The following is a 26,549-nucleotide window of genomic DNA, read 5'->3' as shown; positions in this document are numbered from 1 at the left end:
TCACCACTTGGCCAAATTGAGGGTTAAAGAAGCCTTCTCCAACCGCTGAAACACACTTTTCAAAGTGGAGAGATGATCAGACCAAGTAGACGAATGAATCACCACATCGTCAAGGTAAGCAGTACAATTTGGCACATCTGCAAACACAATGTTAACTAGCCGCTGAAAAGTAGCAGGTGCATTACACATGCCAAAGGGCATCAGTGTATTGTACAAAGTTATCTGGCGTAACAAAAGCCGATATGTCAGAAGCTCGAGAGGTCAGAGGCACCTGCCAATAACCTTTTAGCAAATCTAACTTACTAATGTAAGCAGCAGAGCCTATTCTATCAATACAGTCATCTAAGCGAGGTAGAGGAAAAGAATCAGACTTTGTAACTGCATTTACGCGACGATAGTCCGTACATAAGCGAGACGTACCGTCAGGCTTAGGAACAAGAATACATGGGGAACTCCAGGAGCTGTTACTGGGTTTTGCCATGTCATTCTGTAATAAATAAGTTACCTCACTTTTCATTACCTCCCTTTTCTTAGCATTAACCCGGTACGGATGCTGACATATGGGAACAGCGTTCCCCACATCATGTTCCAAGATGGATGTGTGACTTGGAATGTCCTGAAACACACTGAGAAAACTGTTTATCAATAGGATAAGATCCTTAGTTTGATCATTATCCAAATATTCCATTTGAGAGGGTAACTTCTTCAGCATCTCTGAATTACATAGGCGTTCACCTTGCTGTAACGTATGGCGTAACTCCAACCCGTCCTCCTTATCCTCATCTAGGTCCCAGCCAGGCTTCAGCACCACCGCAGCCACACTGGAGACGGCGGGCTGGACCGGCTTACTTGAGGAGCTGTCGGGAGAATCACGCACATAATATGTTTTCAGCATGTTAACATGACACACAGGAAGAACGCCTTCGATCTGGTGTCTTTATCACATAATTGGTGTCATTGAGTTTCTTTTCCACCAGATATGGTCCAGAAAAACATGCTGACAGAGATGAGCCAGGGATTGGCAACAAAACTAAAACTTGATCCCCTGGTGCAAATGAACGGCCAACAGCCTTTTTGTCATAATGCAACTTCATGTGTTTTTGAGAGAGACTTTTGGGCTAATGCACATGCGGCGTGCAGTCTCTCCCGCATCTTACTGACATAATCCAAAACATTTTTAGGGGCACTACTGGGTGTAGGAGATAAGATATGCTCCTTCAAAACTTTCAGCGGACCCCGTGGGGTGTGTCCAAACACAAGGTCAGCAGGGCTGAACCCTAAGAACTCGTGTATCGTTTCCCTTATAGCAAATAGGACAAAGGGCACCCCCTCATCCCAATCAGTACTGGTATCCATACAATACTTGCGTAGCATTGCCTTCAGTGTCTGATGCCAGCGTTCTAGAGCCCCTTGACTCTCTGGATGATAGGGACTGGAGACCTGATGGAAAATACACAATGTCTTTAACACATTTGAAAAAAGTTTAGACATGAAGTTAGATCCCTGATCAGTTTGGATTACTTTAGGGAGTCCAAACGTAGAGAAGAACTTCACTAGTGCCTTCACCACAGTCTTAGCCGTTATAGTACGGCGAGGAATAGCCTCTGGGTATCGAGTAGCACTGCACATTATTGTTAGTAGGAAATGGTTACCTGACCTGATGGAAAATACACAATGTCTTTAACACATTTGAAAAAAGTTTAGACATGAAGTTAGATCCCTGATCAGTTTGGATTACTTTAGGGAGTCCAAACGTAGAGAAGAACTTCACTAGTGCCTTCACCACAGTCTTAGCCGTTATAGTACGGCGAGGAATAGCCTCTGGGTATCGAGTAGCACTGCACATTATTGTTAGTAGGAACTGGTTACCTGACCTGGCCCTCGGCAATGGACCCACACAACCAATCATCACTCCTTCAAACGATTCCCCCACCACAGAAATCGGGCAGAGCAGCGCTCGCAGAACCGTTCGACTCACCCTCCCAGCGAGCCGACACATGTGACATGCCCCACAAAATTGGGCCACGTCAGACTCCAAACCTGGCAAGAAGAAATGACGAAGGACCTGGACACAAGTCCCCGTGATCCCCAAATGTCCAGACCACGCCTGGTCATGGGCGAGCGACAGCACCTGCTGTCGGAACGGCGCAGGAACAACCACCCGACACACCTCACTCCAGTCATCAATGGTGTCATGAGATGCGGAAATGGGCATCAAAACTCCTGCTTCCATAAAGTAGGCGGTCTCTCAAGTTTTAGCTTCCTCAATGGAAATTACCGAAGCAAAACACTTGCGAAGACTGGTGTCTTCTTTTTGACATTCAATCACCTTCTCGGGGGTGACAGACAAAAGAATGTCATGTAATTGGGGTGCGATTTCGTTTTCCCCTGCCTTAGTTTTTACGGGGGTAAAAACTGTCGGCATTGCAGAAGGCATACTCGGGGCATTGTCTTCTACCTCAACGTTCTCAAACATGGAACTAGCCAAATCCACCACATCTCCTAGCTTGCGAGATTGTGCCCTCGTTAACACACAAGCAGGAAAAACATGTGGAAATGCTTGAACCAATTTCTCATCTGTAGTTCTCATTTCTGGGTTGTCTACTACCTCTAACGCAGGAGTGACATTACCACCAGCAATATCATTCCCTAGTAGCAATTTGACTCCTGATACTGGCAGTGTAGACACTACACCAACACGGAAACGTCCTGATACCAAGTCTGACACTAAGTGGACCCAGTGTAATGGTACAGGTACGGTTTGTCTCTCTATCCCCTGTAATATGACATGCGAGCCACAATACGTTTCAGGAGACCAGGGTAAAGCATCAGCAACGATCACTGACTGTGCCTCCCCGGCGTCTCGCAGGATCTGGATAGACTTTTGATCAGCTTGTTCTCCTGTTAAGGAAACACAACCGGCAGAGATAAACGGAGCATAGACAGGATCCGGTTTCTCAAATGCTGAATCAATAACTCAATCCAAGGGACGAGCCAAAGACTTGACTAAACCCAAACTTTTCATTTTTGGGGACGGTGACTGGGACTGTTGCGGTTTATTTTTCAAAACTGGGCAGTCCGCAATCACGTGACCCTTTTGGTGACAGTAAAAACATTCACGGATTTCATGAAAAGGCTTAGGGTTGTTAGAGGAAAAGCGATCTGAACGAGGAACTGATGACGTAATCGTCCGGCCTTCAAAACGTGCATCAAAGACAGTCTTGTGTGTCAAAGCGTACTCATCTGCCAACACTGCTGCTTGGGCCAATGTCGCCACTTTCTGTTCATTTAACCTCTTGAAACTCTGGGGGCGCCATTTCATTTTTGGATGAAAAACGTTCCCGTTTTAAACAAGATATTTTGTCACAAAATGATGCTCGACTATGCATATAATTGATAGCTTTGGAAAGAAAACACTCTGAATTTTCCAGAACTGCAAAGATATTGTCTGTGAGTGCCCTAGAACAGGAGCTACAGGCAAAACCAAGATGAAACGGCAACCAGGAAATGAGCAGGATTTTTGAGGCTCTGTTTTCCATTGTCTCCTTATATGGCTGTGAATGCGACAGGAATGAGCCTGCCCTATCTATCGTTTTCCCAAGGTGTCTGCAGCATTGTGACATTTGTAGGCATATCATTGGAAGATTGACCATAAGAGACTACACTTTCCAGGTGTCCGCCCGGTGTCCTCCGTCGAAATTGGTGCGTCATTTTCAGCTGCTGGTATTTTTCCATGGGATTCTGAGGGGAAAGCAGGCTTCCACGAACGGCATATCAATGAAGAGATATGTGAAAAACACCTTGAGGATTGATTCTAAACAACGTTTGCCATGTTTCGGTCGATATTATGGAGTTAATTCGTAAAAAGTTTGACGTTTTGGTGACTGAAGTTTCGGTAGCCAAATGTGATGTACAAAACGGAGTGATTTCTCCTACACAAAGATTCTTTCAGGAAAAACTGAACATTTGCTATGTAACTGAGAGTCTCCTCATTGAAAACATCCAAAGTTCTTCAAAGGTAAATGATTTTATTTATTTGGTTATCTGGTTTTTGTGAAAATGTTGCGTGCTAAATGCTGCGCAAAATGCTAAGCTAGCTTGCAATACTCTTACACAAATGCTTGATTTGCTATGGTTCAAAAGCATATTTTGAAAATCTGAGATGACAGTGTTGTTAAGAAAAGGCTAAGTTTGAGAGCTAGCACATTCATTTCATTTCTTTTGCGATTTTCATAAATAGTTAACGTTACGTTATGCTAATGAGCTTGAGGCTATAACTGGATACAGGTTTTTTTCATAGCCAAACGTGAACAAAACGGAGCGATTTGTCCTACACAAATAATGTTTTTTTGAAAAACTGAACATTTGCTATCTAACTGAGAGTCTCCTCATTGAAAACATCTGAAGTTCTTCAAAGGTAAATGATTTTATTTGAATGATTTTCTTGTTTTTGTGAAAATGTTGCTGGCTGAATTCTAGGATAATAGCTATGCTAGCTATCAATACTCAAATGCTTGTTTAGCTATGGTTGAAAAGCATATTTTGAAAATCTGACATGACAGTGTTGTTAACAAAAGTCTAAGCTTGAGAGCAAATATATTTATTTCATTTCATTTGCGATTTTCATGAATAGTTAACGTTGCGTTATGCTAATGAGGTTGAGGCTATAAATAGAATCCCGGATCCGGGATTGCTCGACGCAAGAAGTTAAATGAACTGCAATTCTATCTGGGAGGTTGCTTTTAAAGTCCTCCAACAGCACCAACTCCCGAATATCAGCAAAGGTGTTAGCTTTGCTGGCTGAACACCAACGACTAAACAGAGACTCTTTGTCCCTAGCAAATTCAACAAATGTACGGTGAGATGTTTTTGTGGTTCCTGAAGCGCTGCCTATAAGCTTCAGGCACCAACTCATAAGCCCGCAACACGGTAGTTTTAACTGTATCGTAGTGTAAACTGTCTTCCAGGGAGAGAGCAGCTACTACTTCCTGGGCTTTCCCAGACAATTTACATTGTAACAGGAGCGGCCAAACCTCAAGTGGCCAATGCAGCGCAGCGGCCACACGCTCAAACGCAGAGAAATAAGAATCAACTTCCGTCTCTCGGAATGGAGGGACTAAAGCTATGTTTTTACTCACATCGAAGTGGGCTTGATGATGAGCAGCTTGTGGAGTCGCACTGGAGGCAGCGTCTAGCTCCAGTTGTCGGATCCTCACCTCCTTGTCAGCTACTATTTTCCTAATTTCAAGGTCAAAATTCATCTGTCTCTCTTTATCTTTTTGCTCCATTTCTAACCGAGCCAGCCTCACCTTCAGCCTAGCAGTCCCATCTGAACGACCCGAAGCAGAAGATAAAGGATCAAATCGGGGCAATGTAAAAGGCGTACGAGGAACCCCTTCCTCCGCCCTGTCCTCCGACTTGGCATCAGATGGTCTACCCGTCTCCTCTCCTTGCAATGAGAGAATCTGTTCTCTCACTAAACCCTCCCTGACTAGCACCAAAAGCTCAGTCTTTAGGGCTTTCTCAGGGACAAAAAATCCATAATGGTTAGCTATAGCTATAAGGTATACTTTACAAAACCTCACCAAACAATCAATAGAGGGCACTTCAAAAAACTTGGAGATGGCTGAGGCAGCCATCTTATACAATGCTGTCTCCTGAACACACTAACTAAACAAGTCATCCAAACTCACAACCTACCATCACACCTCAATCACTAACCACAGAGAGCTCAGAGCAGCAGGGTCCGGTGGGTTTAATGGAAAAATCCCGGATGAGCCCCCATTATGTTATGCACTCCTCTAAGAAGAGGGAACGCAACACCCTGCTACAACTAAACTCTCTGTGAAGTGAAAAAGGTATGGACTGTAGGTGCAAGAAAGAATGACAACAGGCAGAATGTGGTACCGTTTACCAGGACTTTATTCCTTCACACGGTAATATGGGGAAAAGGGGCTGGACGGAAACAAAGCAAAGAAAGTAAATCTCAAAGCCCCCCTCTCCTATCTTACCTGCCTACCCACTACTTACCTAATTTAGCACCACCTGGTGCCCTAACCAAAGTACAAGGGGGTGGTCCGCCCAGGTCTTACCTAGTGTGCCTAGACAGCTACGGGTATATGTATGCCCGCGGGCCTCTTGCCTAAGCACTCCCTAGGTGCCTTCCCCTTCCCCCCTGGGAACAAATGAAACACAATATTAAACAATTTCACAAACAAACTAAGAAACAAAGGACATGAAATAAGCTCTATCTGAGCAACAAACTCACAAAACATACCAACTCTCAGCAAAGAACTCCCAGCAAAATCTCTGCAATGAACTCCCAGCAAATCTCTCTCTCCTGAACAGAACACTGGCATTTATATAGCTTCAGAACGAATGGGTAATTGGAGACAGCTGCGTCTTGACGAGGGGGTGGGGTCAGCTCTCCAATTAGCCATGGAGTCGACCAATCAGCTGCTTGAGGGATTTCAGGAAGCCATTTCCTAAAATAAACACATGCAAATACACAAACTACAACACATAAACTGGGGAACGTAACAGTGGCAAGGTGCTGTAGTTAGCTTTTTTTGTTATTTCTTAAATTATTTGCTCAGAATGTTACGTATTATGTCCTACAACTAAAAATAATGTTTGGACATTAGTTTGGAGGTCACTCGAGAAATTCGACCAGAAATTTTACTTCCCTGATCTGAATCCTTTGTTTGGACTTCCCGAGGCAGCCCCATTCATCCTGGGTGCTCCACCCAAATGTTGACGCCAGAGAAAAGGGAGGAGAAGTGTGGTTCTAGTCAGGCAGCGAGCAAACAACCCACCGCTTCCAAGTATAGTACTCGCAAACGTTCAGTCCCTGGACAATAATGCAGACAAGCTCAGGGCAAGGATCTCTTCATTGAGACATAAGGGACTGTAGCATACTCTGTTTTACGGAATCATTACACTGGACTTCAACGTCAGCAAGACAAAGGAGCTGATTATGGACTACAGGAAACGGAGGGCCGAGCACACCCCCATCCACATTGATGGTGCCCGTATTGGAGCGTGTCAAGAGATCCAAGTTCCATGGTGTCCACGTTACTAAGGAATTAACATGGTGCACACAAACCCACATCGCTGTGAAGATGTGCCTCTTCCCACTCAGGAGGCTGAAAAGATTTGGCATGGACCCTCAGATCCTCAAAGTTCTACAGCTGCACCATTGAGAGTATCTTGACTGCCTGCATCACCGCTTGGTATGGCAACTGCAAGGCAAGGCGCTGCGGTGGTGAGTACCACCTAGTACATCACAGGGGCCGAGCTTCCTACCATCCAGGAGCTCCATACCAAGTGCTGTCAGAGGAAGGTACTGACTCTATGCACACACACTGGACTCTACCCACAAACTCACACATACTTACAATGACAGCGAAACACACACACACACACACACACACTACATACTGGTAACACATGCATACTAATGCCACACACACACTTTCACACTCACCACATACGCTGCTACTACTGTCTATTATCTATCATGTTGCCTAGTCACTTTACTCCTACCTATATGTACAAAGCAACCTCAATTACCTCGTACCCCTTCGCATCGATTCGGTTCTGGTACTCCCTGTATATAACCATTTTAATTTAGTGATCGTTATTCGTTTTTCACTGTATATTTATTCATTTTATATACAGAACCAGTCAAATGGTTGGACAAATCTACTGATTCAATGGTTTCTTTTTAAAAACTATTTTCTACATTGTAGAATAATAGTGAAGACATCAAAACTATGAAATAACACACATCAAATCATGTCGTACAAATCAAAATATATATTTTATATTTGAGATTCTTAAAAGTAGTCACCCTTTGCCTTGACAGCTTTGCACACTCTTGGCATTCTCTCAACCAGCTTCATTTGGAATGCTTTTCCAACAGTCTCAAAGGAGTTCCACATATTCTGAGCACTTGTTGGATGCTTTTCCTTCACTCTGCAGTCCAACTCATCCCAAACCATCTCAATTGGGTTTAGGTCAGGTGATTGTGGAGGCCAGGTCGTCTGACGCAGCACTCCATCACTCTCCTTCTTGGTCAAATAGCACTTACACAGCCTGGAGGTGTTTTAGGTTATTGTCCTGTTGAAAAACAAATGATAGTCCCACTAAGCACAAACCAGATGGAATGGCGTATCGATGCAGAATGCTGTGGTAGCCATGCTGTTTAAGTGTGCCTTGAATTCTAAATAAATCACTGACAGTGTCACCAGCAAAGCACACCCCTAGACATGGTGCTCCGGTACCGCTTGTCGTGCGGTAGCAGAGAGAACAGTCTATGTCCAGGGTGGTTGGAGTCTTTGACAATTTTTGGGCCTTCCTCTGACACCGCCTGGTGTAGAGGTCCTGTACGGCAGGAAGCTTGGCCCCAGTGATGTACTGGGCCGTATGCACTACCTTTTGTAGTGCCTTGCGGTCGGGGGGTGAGCAGTTGCCATACCAGGCACTAACCAAGATGGCGCCGACAGAGAGTGCCACCTCGCTATGAGTTCATAGCGAATTTTGCAGTTTTCGCACACCACCCAAAGCTTCCGAGTATATTACCCACTAATGTCCAGTCTCTAGATAACAAGATAGACAAAATTAGGGCTAGGGTTGCTTTCCAGAGAGACATCAGGGATTGTAACATACTATGTTTCACAGAAACATGGCTCTATCGTGATATGTTGTCGGAGTCAGTACATTCACCGGGATTCTCAGTGCATCGTGCCGACAGGAGTAAACATCTCTCCAGGAAGAAGAAGGGCGGGATGTATGTTTCATGATTAACGACTCATGGTGTAATTGTAACAAAATACAGGAACTCAAGTCCTTTTGTTCACCTGACCTAGAATCCCTGAAAATCAAATGCTGACCGTATTATCTCACAAGAGAATTCTCTTCGGTTATTGTCACATCCGTGTATATACCCCCCTCAAGCCGATACCACGATGGCCCTCAAGGAACTTCAATGGACTTTATGCAAACTGGAAACCATATGTCCTGAGGCTGCATTTATTGTAGCTGGGGATTTTAACAAACCACATTTGAGAACAAGGCTACCTAAATTCTATCAGCATATTGATTGTAGCGCTGGCATAAAACTGGATCCCTGCTACTTCCATGATGCATAAAAGGCCCTCCCCCGCCCTCCTTTTGGCAAATCTGACCAAGACTCCATTTTGCTCCTCCCTTCCTATTGGCAGAAACTCAAACAAGACGTACCCGTGCTAAGGACTATGCTACACTGGGCTGACCAATCAGAATCCACACTTCAAGATTGTTTTGATCACACGGACTGGGACATGCCCGGAGGTAGCCTCAGAGAATAATATTGATTTATACGCTGATTCAGTGAGTGAGTTTAAAGAAGTGCATAGGAGATGTTGTACCCACTGTGACTATTAAAACCTACCCTAACCAGAAACCGTGGACAGATGGCGGCATTTGCGCAAAACTGAAAGCGCGAACCACCACATTTAACCATGGAAAGGTGACTGGGAATATGGATGAATACAAACGGTGTACTTATTCCTTCTGCAAGGCAATCAAATAAGCGAAATGTTAGTATAGAGACAAAGTGGAGTCCCAATTCAATAGCTCAGACACGAGACGTGTATGGCAGGGTCTACAGAAAATCGCCGACTACAAAAAGAAAACCAGCCACGTCATAGACACCGATGTCTTGCTTCCAGAAAAACTAAACACATTTTCCCGCTTTGAGGAGAATACAGTGCCACTGATGCGGCCCGCTAACACGGACTGTGGGCTCTTCTTCTCCCTGGCCGAAGTAAGACATTTTAAATGTGTTAACCCTTGCAAGGCTGCCTGCCCGCACGGCATCCCTAGCCACGTTCTCAGAGCATGCACAAACCAGCTGGCTGTTTTGTTTACGGACATATTCAATCTCTCCCTATCCCAGTCTGCTGTCCCCACAAGCTTCAATATGGCCACCATTGTTACTGTACCCAAGAAGGCAAAGGTAACTAGTCAAGGATAATATCACCTCCACCTTACCTATCACCCTAGACCCACTTCAATTTGCGTACTGCCCCGATAGGTCCACAGAAGATGCAATTGCCAAAACACTGCACACTGCCTTATCCCATCTGAACAAGAGGAATATCTATGTAAGAATGCTGTTCATTGACAACAGCTCGGCATTCAACACCAGCATAGTACCCGCCAAGCTCATCATTAAGCTTGAGGCCATGGGTCTCAACCCCGCCCTGTGCAATTGGGTCCTGGACTTCCTTATGGGCCGCCCCCAGGTGGTGAAGGTAGGAAACAACATCTCCACCTTGCTGATCCTCAAGCTACTTTTGTCTGTTACAGATTGTGGGGATATTATCTACATGCATGCTACGGCATCCACACTGAAACTGCTGGATGCTACTTATCATTTTGGAGCGGTAGGGTAGCCCAGTGGTTAGAGCGTTGGACTAGTAACCAGAAGGTTGCAAGTTCAAACCCCCAAGCTGAAAAGGTACAAATCTGTCGTTCTGCCCCTGAACAGACAGTTTAACCCACTGTTCCTAGGCCATCATTGAAAATAAGAATTTGTTCTTAACTGACTTGCCTAGTAAAATAAAATTGCACACTTAGGTTTATTATGGGTGCTAGCTACAGAACTCACCACGGAGTCCACACTTCAAGATTGTTTTGATCACACGGACTGGGACATGACCAATTGTGAGTTGGACTTCGCTGTCCATGAGATGAGAACAACATGCTCTCCTTTTTGACTATAAAGCACTTCTGAATAAACTACCTTCTTATTTATCATCACTCATCAACATTATAATTATAATCCATAAAACCAGGTCTCAAGCATGGATTACACTTGAGGCCCCTGTGATCTCCACAGAGTTGGCTGCCTTTTCCTGTTACACTCCTTGCTTATAGAATAGCTTGCAGACCAAATTTAAACTTGAGACTCTTGTCCCCCTTGCCCATTTTAAACAGTTATTGGAGGAGTTTTATTTTTGTATTGTAACTTCTTTGGGGAATACAAGTTCTTGTGCTATTAGGAGAATAACCTAGGTATAAATGTAACAATCTACTGCTGTATTTGTTTTGTGTTATCTGTGATCGTTTTGTTTGTCTTGTGTAATTTCTTAATCATTGTACTTAAACTGTATATGTATACGCCGGGCCCAGCTGTAAAGGAGACCTTGGTCTCAGGCTGTGTTCCTTGTTGAAATAAAGGTGAAATAACACTGGGGCCCCACAAGGGTGCGTGCTCAACGCTCTCCTGTACTCCCTGTTCACCCATGACTGCTTGGCCATGCACTCCTCCAACTCAATCATCAAGTTTGCAGATGACACAGCTATAGTAGGCTTGATTACCAACAATGACGAGACAGCCTATAGGGAGGAGGTGAGGGCACTCGGAGTGTGGTGTCAGGAAAACAACCTCTCACTCAACGTCAACAAAACAGATGATCATGGACTTCAGGAAACAGCAGAGGGAGCACTCCCCTATCCACATCGACAGGACAGCAGTGGAGAAGGTAGAAAGGTTTAAGTTCCTCGGCACATCACGGACAAACTAAAATGGTCCTCCTCACACAGACAGTGTGGTGAAGAAGGCACAACAGCACCTCTTCAACCTCAAAACACTGAAGAAATGTGGCTTGTCACCTAAAACGTTTACAGATGCACAATTGAGAGCATGCTGTCGGACTGTATCACCACCTGGTACGGCAACTGCACCGCCCAAAACCCCAGGGTTGTGTTCAAAGATGTCTTTAAGGCAAAGGGTGGCTTCTTTGAAGAATCTCAAATATAAAATATATTTTGATTTAACACTTTTTTTCAGTACTACATGATTCCATATTATTTCATAGTTTTGATGTCTTCAATATTATTCTACAATGTAGAAAATAGTCCAAATAAAGAAAAATGCTAGAATGAGTAGGTGTATCCGAACATTTGAATGGTACTGTATATTATCTTTCACGCTGCATTGTTGGAAAAGGAGCCGTAAGTAAGCATTTCACTATTAGTCTACACCTGTTATTTACGAAGAATGTGACAAATACAATACAATTTGATTGATTTGACTTTGTGCAAACTGGAAACCGCAATTCCTGAGGCCACATTTATTGTAGCTGGGGTCTTTGATAAAGGAAATCTGAGGAAAACACTCCCAAATTTCTACCAACACGCTTGACCATTGTTACTCTCACTTCCGGGACAACTGCAAGGCCCTCCCATGCGGCAAATCAAATCACGCCTCTATCCTGCTCTGCCCCGCCTATAAGCAGAAGCTTAAACAGGAAGCACCCGTGGTAAGGTCTTGTTCTACTTGGTCTGAACAATCGGTATCTATGCTTCAGGATTGTTTTGATCACTGGTTGCCTCTGGGAATAGTATCAATGTATACACTGACTCAGTGACTGGATTCATCAAGAAGTGCATAGAAGATGTTATTCTTACTGTGACATTTAGAACTTATCCAAACCAAACAACGTGGATAGATGGCAGCATTTGGCAAAACTGAAATCGTAAACCACCACATTTATCCACCAGAAGGTGACTGGCAACATGGACATGTACAAACAGACCAGCGAGGACCTCCGTGAGGAAATCAAAGATGCAAAACGACAGTACAGCTGGCTGGAGTGTTTACATACATATTCAATCTCTTCCTATCCCAGTATGTTGTCCCCACTTGCTTCAAGATGTCCACCATTGTTCCTGTTCCCAAGAAAGCAAAGGTAACTTAACTAAATGACTATCGCCCGGAAGCACTCACTTCTGTCATAATGAAGTGCTTTGAGAGGCTAGTTAAGGAACATATAACCTCCACCTTATCTGACACCCTAGACTCACTACAATTTCCATACCGCCCCAACAGATCTACGGACGATGCAATCGCCATTGGACTGCACACTGCCCTCCAAGCGCATCACTAAGCTCAGGGCCCTGGATCTGAACCCCTCTCTTTGCAACTGGGTCCTAGACTTCGTGACTAGATGACCCCAGGTGGTGAAGTTTGGCAGCAACACCGCCACACTGATCCTCAACATGGGGGCCCCACAGAGGTGCGTGGTCAGCTTCCTCCTGTACTCACTGTTCGGTCATGACCGCATGGAAACGCACGTCACCAACTCAATCATCAAGTTTGCTGACAACACAACAGCCTGTTTACCAACAAAGATGAGAAAGCCTACAGGGAGGAGGTGAGAGCCTTGGCAGTCTTATGCTAGGGACTGGGCCGCAGTGGAGAGGGTCAAAAGCTTCGAATTCCTCTGTGTGCACATCACTGGGAAACTAAAATAGTCCCCCCATCCTGACACTGTGGTGAAGGCGGTGCCATAGAGCCTCTTCAAACTCAAGAGGCTGAAGAAATTCGGCAAAGACTTCTACAGATGCATCGTCGAGAGCATTCTGTCAGGCTGTATCATGGCCTGGTACGGCAACTGCACTGTCCGCAACCGCAGGGCTCTCCTGAGGGTAGTGTGGTCCGCCCAACGCATCACCAGGGACACACTCCCTGCCCTACAGGACATCTACAGCACCTGGTGTCAAAGAAAGCCCAAGAAGATCATCAAGGACTTCAGCTACCCGAGCCATGGCCTGTTCACCCTGCTACCATGTAGCAGGCGGAGACAGTACAGGTGCATCAAAACTGGGACAGAGAGAAGGAAAACAGCTTCTATCTCCAGGCCATCAGACTGTTAAACAGTCATCAGTATCCGGCCTCCGCCCAGTACCCCGCCCTGCACCTTAGAGACTCCTACCCTATGTACAGAGTCATTGAACACTGGTCACTTTAATAATGTCTACGTAATGTTTATTTTTCTGAAATCGTTTCTGTAGTTAGGAACAGATGAGATTTGCATTCCTGCATCATTATTCTGTTAAAATGTAAATGATCTCTGAAAAATAACTATTTGATTATTTACTTTATACACTGCTCAAAAAAATAAAGGGAACACTTAAACAACACAATGTAACTCCAAGTCAATCACACTTCTGTGAAATCAAACTGTCCACTTAGGAAGCAACACTGATTGACAAGAAATTTCACATGCTGTTGTGCAAATGGAATAGACAACAGGTGGAAATGATAGGCATTTAGCAAGACACCCCCAATAAAGGAGTGGTTCTGCAGGTGGTGACCAGACTATTTCTCAGTTCCTATGTTTCCTGGCTGATGTTTTGGTCACTTTTGAATGCTGGCGGTGCTTTCACTCTAGTGATAGCATGAGACGGAGACTACAACCCACACAAGTGGCCCAGGTAGTGCAGCTCATCCAGGATGGCACATCAATGCGAGCTGTGGCAAGAAGGTTTGCTGTGTCTGTAAGTGTAGTGTCCAGAGCATGGAGGCACTACCAGGAGACAGGCCAGTACATCAGGAGACATGGAGGCCGTAGGAGGGCAACAACCCAGCAGCAGGACCGCTACCTCCGCCTTTGTGCAAGGAGGAGCAGGAGGAGCACTGCTAGAGCCCTGCAAAATGACCTCCAGCAGGCCACAAATGTGCATGTGTCTGCTCAAACGGTCAGAAACAGACTCCATGAGGGTGGTATGAGGGCCCGACGTCCACAGGTGGGGGTTGTGCCTACAGCCCAACACCGTGCAGGACGTTTGGCATTTACCAGAGAACAACAAGATTGGCAAATTCGACACTGGCGCCCTGTGCTCTTCACATATGAAAGCAGGTTCACACTGAGCACATGTGACAGACGTGACAGAGTCTGGAGACGCCGTGGAGAACGTTCTGCTGCCTGCAACAACCTCCAGCATGACCGGTTTGGCGGTGGGTCAGTCATGGTGTGGGGTGGCATTTCTTTGGGGGGCCGCACAGCCCTCCATGTGCTCACCAGAGGTAGCCTGACTGCCATTAGGTACCCGAGATGAGATCCTCAGACCCCTTGTGAGACCATATGCTGGTGCGCTTGGCCCTGGGTTCCTCCTAATGCAAGACAATGCTAGACCTCATGTGGCTGGAATGTGTCAGCAGTTCCTGCAAGAGGAAGGCATTGATGCTATGGACTGGCCCGCCCGTTCCCCAGACCTGAATCCAATTGAGCACATCTGGGACATCATATCTCGCTCCATCCACCAACGCCACGTTGCACCACAGACTGTCCAGGAGTTGGCGGATGCTTTAGTCCAGGTCTGGGAAGAGATCCCTCAGGAGACCATCCGCCACCTCATCAGGAGCATGCCCAGGCATTGTAGGGAGGTCATACAGGCACGTGGAGGCCACACACACTACTGGGCCTCATTTTGACTTGTTTTAAGGACATTACATCAAAGTTGGATCAGCCTGTAGTGTGGTTTTCCACTTTAATTTTGAGTGTGACTCCAAATCCAGACCTCCATGGGTTGATAAATTTGATTTCCATTGATAATTTTTTGTGTGATTTTGTTGTCAGCACATTCAACTATGTAAAGAAAAATGTATTTAATAAGAATATTTCATTCATTCAGATCTAGATTGTGTTATTTTAGTGTTTCCTTTATTTTTTTGAGCAGTGTATATACATACTGTATTCTCAACATAGTTTGTCTTACTGTACATGCCTTTTTCCTACATTGTGACACAAATCCAATTCATGGTGCCGATATTAGCATTTTTCGCACACACAGATCAAATCATCTATACAGTGCAATCGGAAAGTATTCAGACCCCTTGACTTTTTCCACTTTTTTCCACACTTCTTTCAAAAATTGATAAAATATTGTTTGCAAATGTATCTAAAAAACAGATACCTTATTTACATAAGTATTCAGACCCTTTGCTATGAGACTCAGGTGCATCCTGTTTCCATTATCCTTGAGATGTTTCTACAACTTGATTGGAGTCCACCTGTGGTAAATTCAATTGATTGGACATGATTTGGAAAGGCACGCACCTGTCTATATAACCAAGCCATGAGGTCGAAGGAATCCTCGGTAGAGCATCCGAGACAGCATTGTGTCGAGGCACAGATCTGGGGAAGGGTACCAAAGCATTTCTGCAGCATTGAAGGTCCCCAAGAACACAGTGGCCTCCATCATTCTTAAAATGGAAGAAGTTTGGAACAACCAGGACTCTTCCTAGAGCTGGCCGCCCGGCCAAAGTGAGCAATCGGGGGAGAGGGGTCATTCTGACAGAACTCCAGACCTCCTCTGTGGGGATGGGAGAACCTTCCAGAAGCACGACCATCTCTGCAGCACTCCACCAATCAGGCCTTTATTGTAGAGTGGCCAGACGAAAGCCACTCCTCAGTAAAAGGCACATGACAGTCAGCTTGGAGTTTTCCAAAAGGCACCTAAAGGACTCTCAGACCATGAGAAACAAGATTATCTGGTCTGGTGAAACCAAGATTGAATTCTTTGGCCTGAATGCCAAGTGTCACGTCTGGAGGAAACCTGGCACCATCCCTACGGTGAAGCATGGTGATGGCAGCATCATCATGCTGTGGGGATGTTTTTCAGCCACAGGGTCTGGGAGAATAGTCATGATCGTTGGAAAGATGAACAGAGCAAAGTACAGAGAGATCCTTGATTAAAACCTGCTCCAGAGCCCTTTGGACCTCAGACTGGGGTGAAGGTTCACCTTCCAACAGGACAACGGCCCTAAGCACAAATCCAAGGCAATGCGGGAGTTGCTTTGTTACAGGTCTCTGTCCTTGAGTGGCCCAGCCAGAGCCTAGACCTGAACCCACCTGAACATCTCAGGAGAGACCTGATAATAGCTGTGCCGCGACGCTCCTCAACCAACCTGACAGAACTTGAGAGGATCTGCAGAGAAGAATGGGAGAAACTCCCCAAATACAGGTGTATCAAGCTTGAAGTGTCATAACCAAGAAGACCCGAGGCTATAATAGCTGCCAAAGGTGCTTCAAAAAAGTACTGAGTAAATAGTCGGAATACTTATGCAAATGTAATATTAAAGTTTTTTATTTGTTATACATTTGCTTAAATGTCTAAACCTGTTTTTGCTTTGTTATTATGGGGTATTGTCTGTAGAGGAATATAATACATTTTAGAATAAATCTGTAATGTAACACAATATGGAAAGAGTCAAGGGGTCAGAATACTATCCAAATGCACTGTAAGTGACTGAGTTTCACAATCAATTTTAGATACTTTTTGAAGATTTGGACACGATAACATGTACCAAGACTTGGATGAGATGTTTGCCACAAATCCTAAAACATTAGCATTTGGAAACAAAGTAAACCAAAATCCTGGATTGCTGTCAAACCGTGTCCATAGACTGCTTACAGTGTAAGGAAACCAATATGTAATTTGGGTTAATTATCCCTGATAAGTGCCTAATATCCACAACATTTCTGCTGGTTAAATGATTTTAAACGGGTGAATGCTCATTAGCCAATAGATCTTAATCCTATTACTGCTGTGGCAGAGGGAGAGGACAAGAGTAGAGGAAGGGAGAGGAGACGGAAGGGGAGGGGAGTAAGGGGAAGAGCAGAGAGGAAAGGAAAGGAGAATGGAGGGAAGGAGTAGAGGAGTGGATGAGGGGACGAGGAGGCCTGACCTGGGCCCTCCAGGGGATCCTGATGGGTTCTATTCTGTCTGGACTCTGGGGGAATTGAATGGGAAGGTCACTGATAGTACAGGGCAATTATCATAATGAGGGACTCTGATAATGCATCACACACGCACACAATCATAAAAAATCCATCCGTGCCTACACAGACACATTTAATCACTCTGCAACCTGGGCCCTTACATTTAGCCCCAATCCTGTAATCACTAGCTAAGCTTCTCTCATCTGGCCAAGCCAGTCTAATTAAATATTTGTTGAAATATTAGGGCATCTTCTTTTTCAGTACTCACATAAATCCAGTTGATTTGAGATGTTTAATTTATTTGCACCTCATTCCTTTGTAATAAATGGATGGTCAAGTAGTCTATATAAATTGTCACGGTCAATGTTGAAAATGCCTGTCAGGCAAGAATGAAGCTAAATTCGATACGCTGTTCCAAACTTAGGGAGATGAGTTCTAGTCCTCACTGCTCTCTCTCCCCCCCATCCCCCCCCCCTCCCTCTGACAGACATCGATGAGTGTTTTCATGGTTTCGTGGAGTGTGATGACAAAGCCATCTGTGTCAACTTGCCCGGGTGGTACCACTGCGAGTGTCTGGATGGCTACCACGACAACGGCTTGTTCTCTACTAATGGGGAGTCGTGCATAGGTGAGTTGATTCACTCCTTTCATCACAAGACCAAAAGAAACATTGCGGTTGTAGGCAATCTTTATTCACCTTGTCACATATGATAATTTATATTGATATCACATAGAGTATACCTACAAACTAGTTTGTTTTTCCATGATTCTAGTCTAGTGTATTCTAACATTGATCATAGCAGCACATCTAACCATTGCAGAACTAGAAATGTCCTTGGTCTTCTTTTGACCAGTTGTTTTTGCTGTCGGGTGTGGGTAACAATATGTTTGGACTGGACATGCCATTACATTTTCCTCAAAATCCCTGTCTGCGTTTTACTGCTCATTCAATCTTTCTGGAACATTCTCTGAAGCTGCCTGCCAAGAGCTTGTCACATGTCAAAATGGAGGGAAACCCTTATGCAGTTACGCCTCAGTAGTGACCGTACTACAGCTCTGTGTCTGTCTGTCTGCGCTATAGACAAATGTTACCTGTCAAGTCTAGCCGATCCACACAGAGCACATCAGAGACTGTCAGAGAGGTGAACATATTGTGAAGAACAAAGCCAACTGCAGTTTTAATTTGATGAAAAATGGTCTCTGGGGGGACGAAATTACGAAGTGTTTTGACAAGAAAGCCCACTTTAGTTTACTGAGGCTGAGAGCTGTTAGAATATAATACATGTGCTTCCTTTGTATTTTTTAAAGCAGGAAGATGCATGTGAATTTAAGCATGACCTACAGCATTTGACCTCTGTTGAGCATATGCCTGAAGTCATCTCTCTGGCTCCCTACAGATATCAATGAATGCAAGACAGGGAGGAACACCTGTGCCAATGACACGGTGTGCTTCAACTTAGAGGGGGGCTATGACTGCAGGTGCCCCCACGGGAGGAACTGCACCGGAGACTGTATTCATGACAACAAAGTCAAACACAATGGACAGATCTGGGTGCTGGACAATGATAGGTGCTCAGTCTGCTCTTGTCAGGTGAGACAGAGAGGATGATGGGTGAAAAAAACTATGATCAGGTCAGGGGCGACCTATTGGTTGATGTAAAGCATTATGATGACTTTATTAATTCAGTTAGTTATATGATTAATACAGGTCTGAAGAATTTAGATGTGTCTAGAACCAGTTATTTGGAAAACTTCGTTTTTAATTAAGCAAAAAACCTAACATTTATCTAATCATTATTAGGCTACAGTCTTGTCATGTTTAGTCATTTAGCGTTTACTTCTGGATAATGTCTGGTGTATGGGAATGCTTGCAGGTGATTATAGAGGATTAGTATGGGTATTTAACAATCAAGCATCATATTATTCATTTGATTGAAGAGGAGGGCAGAAATTAAGCTTTAATGAAATTAGTCATTTTAATTGATTGGAGAAATTGAGAACCTGCCTGTCAGAATTAGTAGTATTGAACATCTGAGCAAACAGTTAAATGTGTAAACATGTTATTGTTTTGTAATGTTCAGTGTGTGTAATCAACCAATAACCAAGGTCAACAACTAGCAAATATTGAGTTTGGGTTATGTACTTTACAATAGTTGTTCAAATCAAATTGTATTTGTCACATGCGCTGAATACAACAGGTGTAGACCTTAACAAGAAATGCTTACTTACGAGCCCTTAACCAACAATGCAGAGTTTTAAAAAAGTAAGTTACTGACAGTTGATTGACAGACAGTGTATCGCCCCCCTCCCCTCTGTGCAGACTGGCCGAGTGATGTGCAGGAGGATGGTGTGTGACTGTGAGAACCCGACAGCTGACCTGTTCTGCTGTCCAGAGTGTGACCCTCGCCTCAGCAGCCAGTGTCTGCACCAGAACGGGCTGCTGACCTATGGCAGTGGAGACACCTGGGTGGAGAACTGCCAGCAGTGCCAATGTCTGGTGAGTACCAATAATACACCCCCTATACATAGATAGAACACAGTGTACTGGACTCTGCTTTAAATCAAATCAAATTGTATTTATCACATGCGCTGAATACCACTGGTGTAGACTTTACAGTGAATTTCTTGCTTATGAACTTTTCCAAACAATGCAGAGTTTTAAAAAAAAGAATAATAAATAGTATCTAACACAAGAGGAATAAAATAAAATACGCAAGAATGGAGCTACAGTATATACAGGGAATACCAGTACCAGTACTTTCATGATTCACGTATGGGAGATACTGTGTGTGTGTGTACTGTATACAGGTTTCTATGTCCACAGGTCTCTATGCCCTGCAATATATATAACTGAATTACGATGTGTCAAGAGCGTTCTCTATTGAATCTACTCAGAGAAATGCGCACTGTTTACATTGACTCTCTCCACTGTTGACCTTTTCCTAGGTTCCCGCATCCCTGCTGTTCAAACAACAGGAAGGCTTTTTTACGAGGATTTCATACTAAATCTGACAGAACATCACATCCTACCGCCTTCAATAAGCCTTTCAGACGCTCTTCACCACCAGCCATATGTTTATTAAATGCAAATGTCACACTTGGCATTCACCCTGGCCATTCCACTCCCAGATAAAAGTAACACTTAGCTGCATTTGTGTCAATCTGCCTTTGCGTCGACCCATAAATCATCTTTAGCTTTGTTGTTCTGCCAGCTCTCCCCCGCCTGCCCGTTCCCTCGGAGGAGTGGCATTACCGTTGGTTCTTTTTCCCCTCAGATCAAACAGAATGTTGTAGCCACACATACAGCCTTCCCACCTTACTCTCCTTCTGTAATTAACATATGCATGCACACACATACATCATGTTGCACACACACACATACAAACACAGCTACCAGCCAAAATGGTATAAACAGCAGCACACGAAAGAGAGGAGTGAAGGAGAATGGCGAGAGATACGCGTGGGATCTAGAAGCGTGACCGCGACGTGAAATGAACCTTGAATGCTGAAACAGTTAGCAGAGCCAGAACCATACCTGCCCTGCTCTGCTCAGCAGGGAAACGGACAAGCAATTCTCTAAGACAAAGATACAAATTCCCTTTTAAATTACATGCATTTTTGTGAATATTTGAATGACAGAATATGGCTCTTTGACGTATGTATCTCTGAGTTGCTACTATAGGTATTAGACGTAATGGGTATAGGATACTATTTTCGCCTTAGATTTGGAGGATTGAAACATGGTTGTTGTTCGCCACGCTGTTGTCTAACCAAGGAACATTTCTGGCAAAGCTCCCTAAACCAAATGTAAGTCACCGGTAAATGAAATTCTCCTGAAACATGCTGCAACATTTATGCATTTTTATAGGACCATCTTCTGTAAAGCGTACTGAGATCTAAAAGCATGATTATTTTTAAGAGAAAGAGTGGCCTATTTAGAAATTTACCCAACTGCCAGGGCTCATGTGAAGGTGATTGAAGGACATCACATACTCTATCACGGGGTTCTTCAACCCTGTTCCTGGAGAGCTACCCTCCTGTGGGTTTTTGCTCCAACCCCAGTTTTGACTGATGTCATTCAGCTTATCAACCAGCTAATTATTAGAATCAGGTGTGCTAGATTAGTGTTAAAGTGAAAATCTACAGGACAGGAGCTCCTGCTCTATCATGTTACACAGACTGCAGTTCGGAGCCGACTTCAGTGGGGAAATTCTCACCTTTGATCGTCACTGGCACGCTGATTCGCGGATTAATCCTGGTTTCAACTGTACCAGGGAGATGGCAGACCGTGTGTAAGGCGTCGTGTGGGCGAGCGGTTTTCTGATTTCCTACATTGTGAACAGAGTACCCTATGGTGGCGGTGGGGTTATGGTATGGGCAGGCATAAGCTTTGGACAATGAACACAATTGCATTTTATCGATGGCAATTTGAATGCACAGAGAAACCGTGACGCGATCCTGAGGCCCATTGTTATGCCATTTATCCGCCGCCATCACCTCATGTTTCAGCATGATTATCTGTACACAATTTCTGGAAGCTGAAAATGTCCCAGTTCTTCCATGGCCTGCATACTCAGGGCACATTTTACCCATCGAGCATGTTTGGGATGTTATGGATCAACGTGAACAACAGCGTGTTCCAGTTCCCGCCAATATCCAGCAACTTTGCACGCCGTTGAAGAGAAGTGGGACAACATTCAACAGGCCACCATCAACAGCCTGATCAACTGATCAAGATATGCTGTGCTGCATGAAGCAAATGGTGCTCTCACCAGATATTGACTGGTTTTATGATCCACGTCTCTACCTCTATTTTTTGAAGGTGTTTGTGACCAACAGATGCATATCTCTATTCCCAGTCATGTGAAATCCATAGATTAGGGCCTAATGAATTTATTTCAGTTGACTGATTTCCTTATATGAACTGTAACTCAGTAAAATCATTGAAATTGTTGAATGTTGAGTTTATATTTTTGTTCAGTGTAGATTGAAGGTCTTTATATCAAAAAGAAGAGCGATTTTGGTTTGTAACCCTGGAAAAATGGTCTTTCAACTCGCCAAATTGACCCCCTTTTCAATTGATCCCTCTGAGAATAACTGCTCCAAAAGCAAGATGCGCATCTGGAAAAATATTCTGTCATATTTTATTCTGTTATATTACGTCATGTTTTGTACTATAAAATAGGTGAGTCTTGACTGTGAACTGGGCTCGGGAAATAAGTATCTTGTCTGCTAAATTAACAAAACAAGGCTGTGCCATTGCGCAGCCATTGGCTTCCACAAGCAAGGGCCATTGCTGAGGTTACTGCCTTTTTGAAGATGGTGTACCACGATAATATAACCAGTTGATATTATGGTTTCATCAAATCAAATTGTCGGCATGGGCTCTACAAGGTGTCAAAAGCGTTCCACAGAGATGCTGGCCCTGTTGACTCCAATGCTTCCAACAGTTGTGAAGTTGGCTGGATGTCCTTTTGGGGGTGGACCATTCTTGATACACATGGGAAAATGTTGAGTGTGAAAAACCCAGCAGCGTTGCAGTTCTGGACACAAACTGGTGCGCCTGTCACCTAATATGATAACCTGCCGTTCAAAGGCACTTCAGTATTTTGTCTTGCCCATTCACCCTCTGAATGGCACACATACACCATCTACAGTGCCTTGCGAAAGTATTCGGCCCCCTTGAACTTTGCGACCTTTTGCCACATTTCAGGCTTCAAACATAAAGATATAAAACTGTATTTTTTTGTGAAGAATCAACAACAAGTGGGACACAATCATGAAGTGGAACGACATTTATTGGATATTTCAAACTTTTTTTAACAAATCAAAAACTGAAAAATTGGGCGTGCAAAATTATTCAGCCCCTTTACTTTCAGTGCAGGAAACTCTCTCCAGAAGTTCAGTGAGGATCTCTGAATGATCCAATGTTGACCTAAATGACTAATGATGATAAATACAATCCACCTGTGTGTAATCAAGTCTCCGTATAAATGCACCTGCACTGTGATTGTCTCAGAGGTCCGTTAAAAGCGCAGAGAGCATCATGAAGAACAAGGAACACACCAGGCAGGTCCGAGATACTGTTGTGAAGAAGTTTAAAGCCGGATTTGGATACAAAAAGATTTCCCAAGCTTTAAACATCCCAAGGAGCACTGTGCAAGCGATAATATTGAAATGGAAGGAGTATCAGACCACTGCATCTCTACCAAGACCTGGCTGTCCCTCTAAACTTTCAGCTCATACAAGGAGAAGACTGATCAGAGATGCAGCCAAGAGGCCCATGATCACTCTGGATGAACTGCAGAGATCTACAGCTGAGGTGGGAGACTCTGTCCATAGGACAACAATCAGTCGTATATTGCACAAATCTGGCCTTTATGGAAGAGTGGCAAGAAGAAAGCCATTTCTTAAAGATATCCATAAAAAGTGTTTAAAGTTTGCCACAAGCCACCTGGGAGACACACCAAACATGTGGAAGAAGGTGCTCTGGTCAGATGAAACCAAAATTGAACTTTTTGGCAACAATGCAAAACGTTATGATTGGCGTAAAAGCAACACAGCTCATCACCCTGAACACACCAAACATGGTGGTGGCAGCATCATGGTTTGGGCCTGCTTTTCTTCAGCAGGGACAGGGAAGATGGTTAAAATTGATGGGAAGATGGATGGAGCCAAATACAGGACCATTCTGGAAGAATCTGAAGAACCTGATGGAGTCTGCAAAAGACCTGAGACTGGGATGGAGATCTGTCTTCCAACAAGACAATGATCCAAAACATAAAGCCAAATCTACAATGGAATGGTTCAAAAATAAACATATCCAGGTGTTAGAATGGACAAGTCAAAGTCCAGACCTGAATCCAATTGAGAATCTGTGGAAAGAACTGAAAACTGCTGTTCACAAATGCTCTCCATCCAACCTCACTGAGCTCGAGCTGTTTTGCAAGGAGGAATGGGAAAAAATGTCAGTCTCTCGATGTTCAAAACTGATAGAGACATACCCCAAGCGACTTACAGCTGTAATCGCAGCAAAAGGTGGCGCTACAAAGTATTAACTTAAGGGGGCTGAATAATTTTGCACGCCCAATTTTTCAGTTTTTGAATTGTTAAAAAAGTTTGAAATATCCAATAAATGTCGTTCCACTTCATGATTGTGTCCCACTTGTTGTTGATTCTTCACAAAAAAATACAGTTTTATATCTTTATGTTTGAAGCCTGAAATGTGGCAAAAGGTCGCAAAGTTCAAGGGGGCCGAATACTTTCGCAAGGCACTGTATGTCTCAATTGTCTCAAGGCGTGAACATCCTTCTTTAACCTGTCTCTTCCCTTTCATCTACACTAATTGAAGTGGATTTAACAAGTGACATCAATAAGGGATCATAGCTATCACCTGGATTCACCTGGTCAGTCTATGTCATGGAAAGAGCATAATGTTTTGTACACTCAGTGTATATGGGCAATTTAGCAATTAGGATTTGTTATCTGTTAATGGCTATGATATTACATTTTACATTTAAGTCATTCAGCAGACGCTCTTATCCAGAGCGACTTACAAATTGGTGAATTCACCTTCTGACATCAGTGGAACAGCCACTTTACAATAGTGCATCTAAATCATTTAAGGGGGGGTAAGAAGGATTGCTTTATCCTATCCTAGGTATTCCTTGAAGAGGTGGGGTTTCAGGTGTCTCCGGAAGGTGGTGATTGACTCCGCTGATGTGTTAGGCATTGTTGGCTTATAGATAAATGAGCAAAAACATTTCTGGCCATGTGTTTTTTTATGAGTACTTGAGTTCAATATAATTTATTATGGAAAAACCTAATAAAAATTGTTGTTCTGTTCGTCACATTTAATTGTTTCAAACATTTTTGGGGAACCCCGAATTTCAGTCTGCCACCCATGGAGAGACCTACCTGCATTTGTCCAATAGAAGCTCTTGTTTTCATTGCAAAACGTTTTCCGTTTTGAGTGAACGGTTTCCTTTGCAAAACGTTTTGCAACAGATGAAATGTTTTACAATGGAATCCGACTAATGAATACTGTGTGTGTGTGTGTGTGTGTGTGTGTGCTCTTTTTCCAAGGAGGTGTAAACCACAAAAGCTCAGGGATGAAAATGTTAACAGAACTAGGTCATGCAGAATCATAGCTTAACCAGGATCTATAAAGTTGGCCAGAATATATGTCATGTATTCACTGGCTTATTGAAACGACTGCTGGAGAAATCCAATAAGGCGTTCTCTACTGCAACTGTGTAGTGATTCATATAAGAGGGAGAATGAACGGGTGACCAAAACAACTCCATTAGGAAACACAGAACATTTAGACCAGTGTCTGAAAATGTCTTTCTTCTGATACTGCTACTCCTACACAACAACATATTCTTAGCCCCATGTACTGTACATCTATGATGTATCAGGACAAAATGTCTATGTTTACATGATAATGACTGCATCAGGGTGGTATAGAAGTATGCCTAAACATTTGGCAAGGGACAGGATCTATTCAATACAATTGTAGGGGTGATGGGCTGCACATACCAGTGGAGGCTACTAAGGTGAGGACAGCTCTTAATAATGTCTGGAATGGAGTCAATGGAATGGTATCAAACACATGGTTAATACAATTCCATTGGCTCCATTCCAGCCATTATTATGATCCGTCCTCCCCTCAGCAGCCTCCATGGGTATGTATCATTGTATTGTCCCAGTGATATGACTCCAGTCTGTCTTTCTGTCTCGCCCATCCACAGCAGGGACAGGTGGACTGCTGGCCCCTGTTGTGCCCCCATGTGGACTGTGAATTCACGGTGGTGCCCGAGGGCGAATGCTGTGCCCGCTGCGTCACTGATCCCTGCCAGGCCGACACCATACGCAACAACATCACCAAGACGTGCATGGACGAGCACGGCATCCAGCGCTTCAGCGGGTCCTCATGGGTCAAACACAGCACCGAGTGCACCCTCTGCCTGTGCAAGGTAACAGCCATGG

The 26,549-nt window shown here is 44.0% G+C and overlaps 1 protein-coding gene across 1 annotated transcript in view; it reads left to right on the top strand.

Moving 5' to 3' along the window:
- Positions 1 to 26,549, top strand: part of LOC135524539 (protein kinase C-binding protein NELL2a-like) — a 104,513-nt gene that overhangs the window by 77,268 nt on the left and 696 nt on the right. Inside the window, exons 16-19 of the mRNA XM_064952158.1 lie at positions 18,046 to 18,186; positions 18,956 to 19,149; positions 19,879 to 20,055; positions 26,312 to 26,536. Of these exons, the coding sequence (XP_064808230.1) occupies positions 18,046 to 18,186; positions 18,956 to 19,149; positions 19,879 to 20,055; positions 26,312 to 26,536 (737 nt within the window). The remainder of the gene's footprint in view (positions 1 to 18,045; positions 18,187 to 18,955; positions 19,150 to 19,878; positions 20,056 to 26,311; positions 26,537 to 26,549) is intronic.

This window comes from Oncorhynchus masou, chromosome 31 (assembly GCF_036934945.1).
Source record: "Oncorhynchus masou masou isolate Uvic2021 chromosome 31, UVic_Omas_1.1, whole genome shotgun sequence".
NCBI classification, from domain to species: Eukaryota; Metazoa; Chordata; class Actinopteri; order Salmoniformes; family Salmonidae; genus Oncorhynchus; species Oncorhynchus masou.
The sequence above is the reverse complement of the archived record's forward strand: the minus strand, read 5'-3'. Positions and strand labels throughout refer to the sequence as shown.